This window comes from Phocoena sinus, chromosome 3 (genome assembly GCF_008692025.1).
Source record: "Phocoena sinus isolate mPhoSin1 chromosome 3, mPhoSin1.pri, whole genome shotgun sequence".
NCBI classification, from domain to species: Eukaryota; Metazoa; Chordata; class Mammalia; order Artiodactyla; family Phocoenidae; genus Phocoena; species Phocoena sinus.
The window spans coordinates 165363783-165376009 of NC_045765.1; the positions used below are offsets into that span (position 1 = coordinate 165363783).

Consider the following 12227-nt stretch of genomic DNA (forward strand, 5'->3'; position numbering starts at 1 on the left):
TGTTCTGATTGCTTCTATCTTCTAAGTGAAATAGGAATAAAAATCATCAGCCAAAAGTCAGGAAGGTAGAGAAGGTGGCACTTTGAGGAAGAGGAAGGTGTGAAATGGTCAAAGACAATGTATGAACATAATACTTTTTAAAATTGAGGTGTAATTAACATTCAGTAAATTGCACCAATTTAAACTGCAGTTTGGCACACCCTGACATGTCAAACCAGAACTCCATCAAGATAGTGAACACATCTGTCACACACATGCGTCCTCTCCACCCCGTCTCTTCACATGCCTGTGAAATCCCCCCACGTCCCTACCCGCAATGATCTGCTTTCTAGATTGCTGTAGGTTACTCGGTATTTTCTAGAATTCTATATAAATGAAAAGTACACAGTACACTTTTTGTCTACTTCCACTCAGCATCATTTTGAGATCTGCCCAAGCTGTATATACGGATAGTGAATTGCTTTCTGTTGCTGAGCAGTATCTCATTATATAGATAATCATTTATCCATTCATCAGTTGATGGGCACGAGGATTGCTTCCAGCTTTGGGTTAGTACAAATAAAGCTACTATGAACACGCACGTGTTTAAGTCTTCATACGGACTTACATGTTTTCTTTTGGTGAAGACCTAGGAGTGGTAAGTAAACAGATTTTAACCTTTTAAGAACTGCCCAGCTATTTCCCAAAGCAGCTGTACCATTTTACATTCCCTCCAGCGGGGCGAGTTCCTGGTTCCTCCACATCCTCCCCACCACGTGGTATGGTATTTTTAGTGTTAGCCATTCTCATGGGTATGAACGGGCATCTCATTGTGGTTTTAATTTGCATTTTACTTATGGCTAATTCTGTTGAACATCTTCGCATGTAATTTGCCATATATATATATATATATCCATATCCTCTTCAGTGAAGTGTGTTAAATATTTTGCCCATTTTTAAAATGGGCAAATAGGTTTTCTTACTACTGAGTTTAGAGACTTCTTTATTCCGAATGCATTTTATCAGAAATGTTCTGTAAATATTTTCTGCCACTCCATGTCTTGTCTTTTTTGTTTCTCTAAACATTGTATTTCAAAGAGCAGACGGTCTCAATTTTGATAAAGCCCAATTCATCAAATTTTTCTTCTATGGATTGTGCTTTTGGGGTTACAACCCAAGGTTGAATATTTTCCCCTTGGTCTTCTTCTAGAAGTTATATAGTTTGGGGTTTTAACATTTAGCACTGTAATCCATGAGTTATTTTTTACAACTGTTGAGATACGGATCAGGTTTTAATCTTGTATCTGGACGTCCAATTACTCCAGCACTATTTGTTTGACTTCTGCACCTCTGTCAAAAAGCAGCTATCTGTATACGTGTAGGTCTATTTCTGGACTCTTTCTGCTCCATCACACCTTTGGATTTGTGCAGCTAGCAGAAGGGATTGCTCCATTTAAGCAAAGAAAGGAGTGAATGAGTGGGGTTCTCGGGTATGAAGCTTCTTGTCCTAAAGAAAAGTTACTGAACAAACATGGAGAAGCAGAAAGACATGGCACTGTTACATATGTAAAGGAAGAAATTTCAAAATGACCATTAGACAACGTAAAGTGGGTTACTGCTGTTGACATACAGACAGTTGTAGTGCCATGTGGGACTGAGCAGAAGTAGACTGCAAGAGGGTGAAAGAGGAACTGTGGTGTGGGTGTGTGGGAGGGGTGCCTGTATACACAGAACAGGACCTGAGCGCCACCAGGTCATCACAGCCTCGCCCAAGGTGAGTCCTTTCTGTGTTCCTTGTGGCATTTGACTCATACCTACAATGGAAACTTTTGCTCATTTTTTTGTTCTTTTCCATTCTAACTGGGCTCCTTGAAGGCAGACCCCATACCTCATTCTACTACAGTACTAAGTACAGTGCTGGAAACAAAAGAGACACCAAAAAAAATGAGAGTGGGGCTGGGGAGAATTCACCTCCTCAGACCCTCATTTCACTCGTGATGTTGGCTCTGTTCGCAACAAGAGTGGCTGCAAACTGCACAGTGGGAGGAGGGAATTCATGGCCACTTTCTGAGATTTCACTATACAATTTCCTTTGCAATAAAGTTCAACTTCACAGATTACACATGCCCTATGGATCAAATAGCATTTCACCTACCACCACTGCATTTGAAATAAATAAAAATGCATAAATGATTTTTCAAAATCATAGAAAAAGTTTTGAACCTAGAAACAAAAAATAGAAACAAAAGGATCTCTTCACAAAGAGCACTTTAAAAACCTCAAGCAACCCTTTCCTTTTTCTCTGATACATATGATCAGTACGTGAAGTGGACTTTTACTCTATCCAAATCTCCACCTAAAAGACAACCTGGTGAAACTTTACACTCAGATCTTGTAGTGGAGGCGCAGAGCTGGGTGGCATCCTGCCTGTGGCACAAGAAGGGCTTCGCTCTTCCCAGTGAGGATGGGCTGTAACCACAGTGGAGGGAGAGAGGGGGAAGGTGTGTCTTCTGCAACTATACTTTCAAGTTCCTACTTAGAACGGAGTAGCTATAATCATATGTAACTTGAGTTTTTTCTTCCATAATTATTATACTTTTAACAATCTGGATTATCTGCCTGTGCCAACTAATAAGGCACATTTCATAATTCTGAAGCAATCTTGCAACAAAGCAAAAATAAACCAAAAAAACTAGGCTACAACTAACGTTTTTATTCAATTTTTCTCTCAACTCAGAAGGCAACAAACAACCACATAAAAAAGGGAGCACTTTAGAATATATACACATAAAGTTGGTCTGGGTATCTAAGGTATTTAATAGAAAACTAACATCCCAACTAAGTAAATGTTCTATTCATTGAGCTTCTACAACAGTCATTTCTAGGCCTTATGGTCATTACATTTTCATTTAAGGTACTATATTAATTTCATGACTACAAAATGAGGCACTCATACAAAATAGATGGGAATGAAAACAGATGTATCCTGTCTTATCTTTATGTTGTATTAAATGCCAAAGATATTGTTGGGGATTACCTGAAAGAAGCCCTTACTCGTGATGGCTGTTTTATTGATTAAAAAAATGACACAGGGCAGTAATGGACTGAAAGGAAAACATCTGATTGAGGGGCACGTTAATTAAGTAGATACAAGGAAGTTAGAGAATCTCCACAAGTGAGGCTTCAGTAATACCTTTATAGTAAGACAGTCGTTTTCTTCTTGATGGCAACTGAATAGGTAACATTCTAAAGGAGTATTTTAAACATAATCATTTAATTTTACAATATAAAAAACTTACCACAGTAAGTAGAGAGCTTTAAAATACTCAATCCTGAAAATGAGAGTAAGTAGCTCACTTGCAACGTTTAAAAAAGTGCCAGTGTTCTTATACTGGTGCAACATGCTTCAGAGTGAGTGAGTGGGTGAGTGTATGAGTGTGTGTGTGTGTGTGTTTGCAAATGCAATCCAATGTAGCAATGTCCAGTGCTTCACTGTTTTGTTTTAAAAAGTCATCAATTCAACCTAAATTCAAGAATTACACTTTAATAGTAGCATTTTGCCAATACAGAAAGGACATATCATCTAAGATCAAATCATTTGAGAAAAAGTTCTTCTCTATTACTTGAATAAGGGAAAGAAAAAACACAAGACAAGAATCCACAGTAATAACAGTTATATTAAATGTTGAAATAAAAATTACTTTTCATTTACATCTGGAATTGAGATGTCCAATCTCCACTGTTTCTCCAGAGAACAGGAAAAAAAATCACCGAAAAACATGGAGCTTTTTTAAGGCTAGCTATACACAAACTTCACATTGGCATTTTTCTTCAGTGTTCATCTCAACTATTAGTACTTAATAGTTTAAAAATCAAACAGAATTTGCTAATAATGAACAACTGCATACTTCGTACTATGACCATTTGATAACTGGTCATGTAAAACTAACCCCAAATGTTGATTTGTCTTCAATTTATAAGTAGTAAAAATAAAGCAAAAAGGTCTTCTTTCCTAATTAAATTCCTTGAAGACAGTCTTAGCCCAATGTAAAATGAAGCAAAACTACACTTATTTTTTTTTAATTCTACATGAAGAAGGGCAGCAATACTAGCACTTTCTGAACTAGAAGTTTTAAATATTTATAAGACTATTGGTTAATAATAAAATCTTGATGCTACCCAAGTAAATAGTATGCCAGCAAATGCTTTCCTTATGAAAGTATTCACCTTATTGAAAAAAACAGGACAAAGCACAACTGAAAAACCAGGGGAAATCCTTAAGTAAGACAAGATAAAGTTATCTGCCAGTGAAATGGAGGGCAACTTTTTGGCCATTCATATATATATATATATATATATATATATATATATACACATATATATATATACACACACATACACACACACACACATATGTATATATGTTTTTTGGTGTTTTTTTTTTTTTTACAAAATATCTGATAAGATTCACTTAAAATTTTGTAGAATAACAATTTTTAATCTTTTGTAATATCTGCCTAGATCTCTTTCTGGTAAAACAGATAAGTGTGTTCCAATAACTTTATATCAAGATCTACAAATTCTCTGAAAAATTAAAAAAGAAACTTAAATTAACACGATCAAGTTATATGCCCAATTTGATAATATTTTTCTCCCAAAGAGAACAACTGATATAGACATACACCATGACAGGTGGCATTATGTTTAAAATGCTCCTAATTTTTACAGTAGGACTAAATTTCTAAGTAAAGGTAGGGCTAGCAAAGACCTTATTTCAAATATGAGAAAGGGCTACTACAAAGTGCCAAAAACTGTAACACTGAATCCTATGTCGAGTTTTTTTTTTTTTTTTTTTTTTTTTTGATACTGATGTTTTAAAGTAATCACTTACCACTTCAGGAAAAATTGTTGAAATATAAAACAACCAGAACGTGTTGCTTTTGATTTTGGTAACTTATGTTTGGCTGACTCTCATATTTTAAAAATTCTCAGATTTAAGCCTATGGGTTTTAATACTATATGGAAATTCTTTTATGGTTTCTTAAGATCTATGCTGTCCATTTTCTCTGAGAACTAAGTTATCATTCAAAAACAAACACTACCCTTACAATATACCATCACCATTAAAAACCTGGATCACATGCCCAACCATTCTATTTCTCTAAACTTCTAACTTGAAGCTTTGGTTATAAAGGAAAACCAAGTTTCTAAGTGTTCTGCTTTCTGAGATTTTTACAGCATGTTTCCAATGAAATACATTCTGTACTCCTATGTTAAAAGGCCAGCTCAGTCAGCTTCCTTCTGGTCAAATAAAATCAAGTTGGTTTTATTTATAGTTTTATTCTGTAAACAAAAAGCTCTGGAAACTTTGGAGAAATGCACTGCCCCTAATCCTCACCCAATGATGCACTAACCAGCAGGACCAGGGGTTCTAACCCGTCTTCTCTAACGCTGTCAATCTAAGACCACAAACCCCATCTACGTTTGACAAAACATTTCAGTATGTCCTTATTCCAGGAAGATGCAGTATCACTGGTGATGTTATCCTATGAGATTTATGATCTTCCATGACTTTGGCCACTGCTGACGAAAAGACAGCTGTGTGTGGGAAAAGGGGGCTGGAGGATCTAAGGAAAAACCTTCTTTTGGACTTCTTCTTTTCTCTAAGTATAGACACGCCCCTAACAAACACAAAACCCAACTCCTGATGCTGATCACTAGGAATATTAAATTATCAAAATTAAAAATAATTTCCTCACCTAGCACAAGATACTATACAATATTACAAACACAGACACATGAAAAAAAATCAGGCAGTAGAAAATGTACAACAGCTTTGGTGTTATACAAAATAACTTCCAAAAACGATTGACAGTGAAGCACAAGTTCATGTTTTCTTACCACAGACACTCCACTGTTGATTTCTACTTGCTTCCTTTTACGTTCTTGGTAAGGTCTGAACAGCCAAGACAGAATGTACAGTTCACTTAATAAGAACTGCTAGGAACACCAGGACACTGCATTCCAAAAGACGTCATTAAGAAGTCTTGCCTCTGCACTATGGCTCTGTGGCACATTTCCTGTCAAGATCACAGCAGGTCCAAAATAAAGTGACAACTAGATTTAATAAATTAATATACATTTTGTTTAAAGATGTACAATGCACATTCTGTTTAATCCAATGTTTTAGGGTATCCAGGAACTTCTATTTACACATATACAGACCTCAGACAGCAATGATGTCAGAAGATGCAGGAAGGGCAGCAGAGCCTCGCACTGCTGCTTGCTGAATGCTGAAAACCCAAGTCAAATACCCTTAACTTAAAAACAATGCTGAGAGATCACTGGGGAAAATCTCCAAAGAGAGAAGTCCACAAAAAAGGACACGTAAAGGCGGGGGAAGGTCAACGTAGTTGAGACAACCACTTTATTCTTGGGACGACTGTGGAGGCGGCGGAGATGTGCCTTGTTTGCCAGATTTCCGTTCATAGTTCACGAGGCGTTGGCCCACAAGGTACCTAGGTTTTTAAAAACAGGGTGGTTACTCTCTTATGTGATCTTACTTACTAAAACATTCTTCCTTAGAGCAGCCAGTGATACATTTTTTAAAATGTAAATCAGATCACTTCACTCCCACTTAAAACCCTTCAATAGTTAGGTAGGTAGAAGGGGAGTCTAGAATGAATACCGGCAAACAGCACAAAAGCAGGCATCTCATAGCAAAGGTATGGATTTATGGGAGATATGAGAGCAGCACATGTCAGAAGGCCTCAGATGCTGTGCAGTGGAGTACAGGCTCTGGTCCATAGGTGAGGGGCCCTCATAAACTGACTCTTGGAGGCCAGAGGTAGGTAAGGTAGAATAAACTTATTCAGGGGATTTATCTGTTATGGATCATATTTTACAAAACAGGTAAGTGGACAGATCTGAAGAAATGGACTGGAAATATGATAATCAGAAAGCTGGGTAGGGAGGAGAGTAAAACCTGAAAAGCTCTAGTTCTAAAGAAAAGGAGAAATCAAAGGACAAAGATTTCAAGGAGGTCAAAGGAAGAGGGCACAGAAATGACTGTATGCAAGTGACTGACAGAAGGTAGGAGGTTATGGTCCAAGAAAGAGTATTAAGTGCTCCTAACCTATGAGAGGTGATGGCAAAGGGAGCAGGACTGCAGAAACGGAGACAGAAGTGCCTATGGATGGGATGACAGGGCTGGAGGTCCTCCACCAGGACACAGCGTCCCCATGATGCCAGCAGGAGCTGGGGGGAGCAGTAGTGGTGGGCTGCAGTGACCATGGGCGAAGGGCCTGGAGGCTGACCCGGGAGAACAGTGGGTGACAACGCTGACAGCAACAAGCTGCGGGGGTGGGGGCGGTGTGGGTGATGGTTTCAAGCGGGCACGGGGACCCACTTGGAGGCAACAGTGCAGACCAAGACGTGCCCGGTAGGACTTTACACATCTGTGTAAGAGGAGGAGAGTGAGGCCAGCACGTGACAGGGCTGCCAGGGAGCTGGGGTCTCTGAGGCTCAGTTTGCTCTTCAATAAAATGAGAACAATAGTCCTATGGTTGCTGTAAGAAACAGAAAGCAGGCAAAAGCCTCAGTAACAGGCCTGGCATGTGTGGAGGGCTCCGTGTGGCACCTTTTATTTTCCCCGTGACTTCCTTCACCCTGACTTTCATCTATCCCTTTTCTGTTGGCAAACAGGTCTCATGAGGTACTCTGGCAATTTACGCCAAGAAGCCTAACATTTCACTTTTTAAAACGTTCCACTAACCCTACTTCTTCTTCATCACGAGTTCACTGTTTCACCCCTTTTCTTTTTGTCTTCTTGATTCTCTTCCTGAAGTTAATCATTCCTTATCCCACTGTCCCCCAACCAACCGGTGTTTTTTCAACTTGTGAGGAATTTGTAAACGCTTTGAACAGTGACAACTGAGCAATATCTGACATGATAATACACATGGCACTACCTGACACACATGTAATCACAAACCACATCAAGATAGCAAGCACAGAGAGAAAAGCAAGGTAAACTTGCCCCAGACCGAAAAGTAACTCAGGGGCAGAAAAACGAGACTCTGAACCCATAGCCAGTTCTATTACCCCAGCAGCCTCTCGTGCCCCTAGCGCACACGCACACACGCACACTTGGCACCTCCTCGGGATCAAGCCCTGTGGCAGATACACTGTGGATGTATGATGGTGAACAAGACACGCCCTCTGTCGAGTCCGAGTTCAACGGTTTTCTGCACGAAGCAACGGTGGGGAAAGATAATAGAGTGCACTGGGCTGCAGGCAGCTCCCGAGGGTGTGTCTCTTTTGCACTGGTGCCGGACTGACTGTGCCGCCAAAATAAGTGAAGTGAGGAAAAAGGGCTTTCATCGCTGAAAGCTCCTCCCCATTCTTTCGTGGTTGACAGAACTTAATACTCAGCCTGCCTAAGTGTTCTAGTGTTTATTACCATCAGTAAGTGCTTTGGAGAAGCCCTGAACACTCTCTAAATTTCATTAAACATATTACTCTTAAAGAGCCCTCAGAGTAAACGAGGTGACCATATAATCTGTCGCCCAAAGCCGGCACTCACGAGTAAAAGGGGGCGCTGTTAGTAATGACACGCAGGCAGCCTGTGTAAACTGGGACTCTCCCGGGCAAACCAGGATGGGTAGTTACAAACTTACTTCCTCTGTGAGGCGCCATTAAAGCAGAAGAGGACTCAGCCTTCCATTAGGACATGGAGGGTCAAATGGCTGCTACCCCAGAAGGTGTTTTCCTTGGCTGTTCTCAATTTCTCAGAGGTCAGGTCGCAGAGTTTCCTCAAAACAGAGGGCACCACAACGCTTCTGCAGTAACCTCACAGCTTCTCTCAGCAATGGTCAGAGTAACCCAATGGCCCTTGGCTGCAAGAAGGGCTTAGGCAGGCACTGCTAATTCCTAAAGCAGGCTTCTTATTTTTATCTAAAACTATTTAATATATTGTCAGACCAAAACATTTGAAAACAGACTGAAAATTATTTCAAATGGACATTAAGAACTCTTCCTCCCCAAACCGGTTTCTCCCAGTCTTTTTCATCTCCGTAGATGACAACTCCGTATTTCCAGTTGCTTGACCCAACCAAGTCCTGATAGCCCCCTTTTTCACATTCTACATCCAATCTGTTAGCAAATCCTGTCAATTCTACCTCAAAATACGTCCAGAATCTGAGCACTTTTCCCTCCTGTGATTTATCACAATAGACACAATAATTAAGAAATGAGACATCTTAACAAAAAGCAGCTAGACAAATGAAGTCTAGACTTACTTGTCATTTTTAATATGTTCATAAAGGCGCTTAAACTGGCGGACCTGGAAGGACAAGATTCCCATCAACACCACGACCATCAGTAAAAATGGATAAATCCGCCGGTGGACCAAATTTTGCATTTCCGCAGTAACACCTGGAAAACCAAAAAAGAAAAACTCTAAGTGTATAAAGGCTGACAGTGAAATGAAAGTATGTCCTTTTCCTAAGAAGAGGGGAGGGACGCTTAACTGAAACTCATCCTGTATGAAATGGAGTGAGGCAAGGAGTGCCGTCAAGCTGGAGCCAGCCCCAGCTAGAGGAGGAGCCTCGTGAACTACCCCGAGGAGCTGGACTGTGTTCTAAAGGCACAGAGGAACCAACAAAAGGATGTTCACCAAAAAGGTATGAACGAGATTTATTCTTCTGAAAGGTCATCGTGGCCGCAGTGTGGAGAATGAATTAGCAATGGAGAGTTCAAAACAAGGCAACCAGATGAGAGGCTGCTGAGAGGTTGAGGTTAAGGTGAGAGCTGATGTTCATCTCAACGTGAGCTGCAGGTAAGGGCTCCAAAGATGAGAGAATGGGTTCCAGAGGTCAGATCAGAGGCACTTGGACACCAGCTGAGTATGAAGAGCAGAGAGCCTCAGGTGACACGGATGACCTTCAAGGTTTCTGACTTATACACCTTGTTGGATGATAATGCTAGTAACTGACAGAGGGAATTCAACAGAAGCAAAAGTTCTGGAGGGGAAAACTTGGTGCTTATAATTCTGAACATATTGCTGGCTTTAAGGTCGTGTGAGGATTCTTCAGTACATAGCTGATAATATCTAGATGTTAAAGTGTCACAAATTAGCATCTCCTCTTTGGTTTTTCTTTTACGCTAAAGGACATTTTTAAAATGTCAATACTTTCTCACCTGCCTAGAGAATAAACTGTACCAAAGCGTTTTATGATCCTCATCTTGCCCTAACCAGTGAAATCTAAGAAAAACAGTCTTTTAAAATCATTGTTTTAGCTGGATTTATATTTACAATAAAGCATTTGGAGCCAGGCAACCTTTGATACCATAAGTGACAAGAATGTAATGATGTGAATAAAGGTGCTCTCTGAAGCTCTCAGCCAGCATTACCCACCAAGTAAAGGAACGACGCCGGACGCGATGACATAAGGTACACACAGGGAAAGCAAGAGCACAGAGATCACTGGCGCTGCCAGTTTCCGAATGATATACTGAAGGTCAATGTTCCGGATGCCATTTGCGTAAACCTGAAACATAGGGGTAAAAAATGAGAATAAGGATACAAGACAAATTCCTCCAGGTTAACAGAGCAATCTCTGCTGAATTCAAGCACAGGGAGCTGGATCTACCAGCCCAAAAGATTCAAACTTGTTATTTTTTCAGAAGTCAAGGCAAATTCTGGAACACAAACATAAGTATGGTGTCCATAAGTTTTTAAAGAAATGCATTTACTTCCTTACACTTTGCAGTTAACTCTGCTAAGAGATAAAATAATAAGATGCTAATCTAGAATAATAATTACACTAGCCTTGTACTATACGATACCAGATGGCATCCAATAACATTAGTTGAAGACTACACAACTTGAAGTAACTTCATACATAATTTGTGTAAGAGTGACCTGTGTTACTACTCAAGATTTCATTCATTTTATCTGAGTATAAGAAAACATTATAAACAGGAAGCATGTTTCTAAAAAGCCTGTATACATCAAATTTCAACAAATCGCAAGGTATTTTATGGAACAATTTAGTATGAAAGAATTCTACAGTGAATTTTTTTTTAATTCAAGAATTTCTAAAATATTTCATCTCATCTAGAAAGTTCTACAGGATAGTACTGCAGAGGAAAGAATGGATGGCAGTGGGGAAATCTTGGGAATAATGGAAAATAAAGATGGTATACAGAAGGGGAAAAAAGAGCAGAGCGTTGTTTGTGTTCTTCCCCCAGCACTTCAACCTCTCCTGGCCCACAGTCACACAGTGTGGTGCAACTCCAATCCCCAGGTCCCTCGGAAGTGGGCCAGAGCATTTCAAGGTGAATGACAACAGGCTTACTGCTCCACAGGTCCCCTCTGGCCCACCAAAATCCTTTTAACCCAAATGCATTTAAATTAATGCAGCAAGGCATCCCGGTGTTTCTCAATCATTTTACTTAAACTTAGACACGTGTATGAGAAAGAATGCATCAGAGAGCAAAATATTATAGAGATCAACAGTGTTTCACAGCCCCCAGGTGTAACTTCATGCTTATTCTCCACAAGGGTCAGAGTCTCATCTGGAAACTCTAGAGTAGACTGGTCTGTACTCCTATCGTGAATGGACATGTTGCCACACAGCCCGCAATCCATCTCACTTCAGAATCAGCCCGCACTTGAGAGATGCATGCAAACACACACCAACTCCCTGGCTCTCCCCACCCTCACAAATCTCCAGGTACAGAAATTGTTGGGTGAGTTTCTTGTGCATACTGGGCTGAGAACTACTGTATTTCCTATACATCAAAAGGAGGTATACCTTCAGTGCTACAAAACCGTAACACCTTATTAATTTGATGCTGCCCTAAGGACAAAAGGGTTGTCCGTAAGTCCATTCTTTAGGTAACTAAAACTTAAAAGAAATAAGTACCAAAATCTACTATGTTGGTTACTTTGGAAGAAATCTTCCTAAAATGAATTATCCTACTTCCTAGCCTTATTATCAAAGTACAGAAGTACGATCTATTTTTTTCAAGGTGATCACCTCAATGACCAAATTATATGATAGCTCCATAACACAAAACTGTCTTAGGTGTTACGTAGCTAAAATATTCTCAAAGAGCTCTGCTTTTTTAAATCTATTTTTTTCCTGCCATTTTCTTTATTTATTGCCTTGAACCATAACCTCTTTTCCTTACTACAGGCTTACAAAACTGACTACCAAGCCTTCATCAGAACTCCTGCTCTA

At 39.8% G+C, this 12227-nt stretch overlaps 1 protein-coding gene across 3 annotated transcripts in view; it reads right to left on the minus strand.

Annotated features, from left to right (window-relative positions):
• Positions 1-2672: 2672 nt before the first annotated feature.
• The window catches only part of MARCHF6 (membrane associated ring-CH-type finger 6), a 76283-nt gene continuing 66728 nt past the window's right edge, over positions 2673-12227 (minus strand). The window contains exons 24-26 of one of the 3 annotated variants that reach the window (XM_032625686.1): positions 10397-10529; positions 9279-9414; positions 2673-6497 (exon numbers count right to left, since the gene is read on the minus strand). In XM_032625686.1, coding sequence (XP_032481577.1) covers positions 6407-6497; positions 9279-9414; positions 10397-10529 — 360 coding nt within the window. In that variant the 3' untranslated portion in view covers positions 2673-6406. The remainder of the gene's footprint in view (positions 6498-9278; positions 9415-10396; positions 10530-12227) is intronic. The other 2 variants (XM_032625687.1, XM_032625688.1) reach the window with 2 other exon arrangements.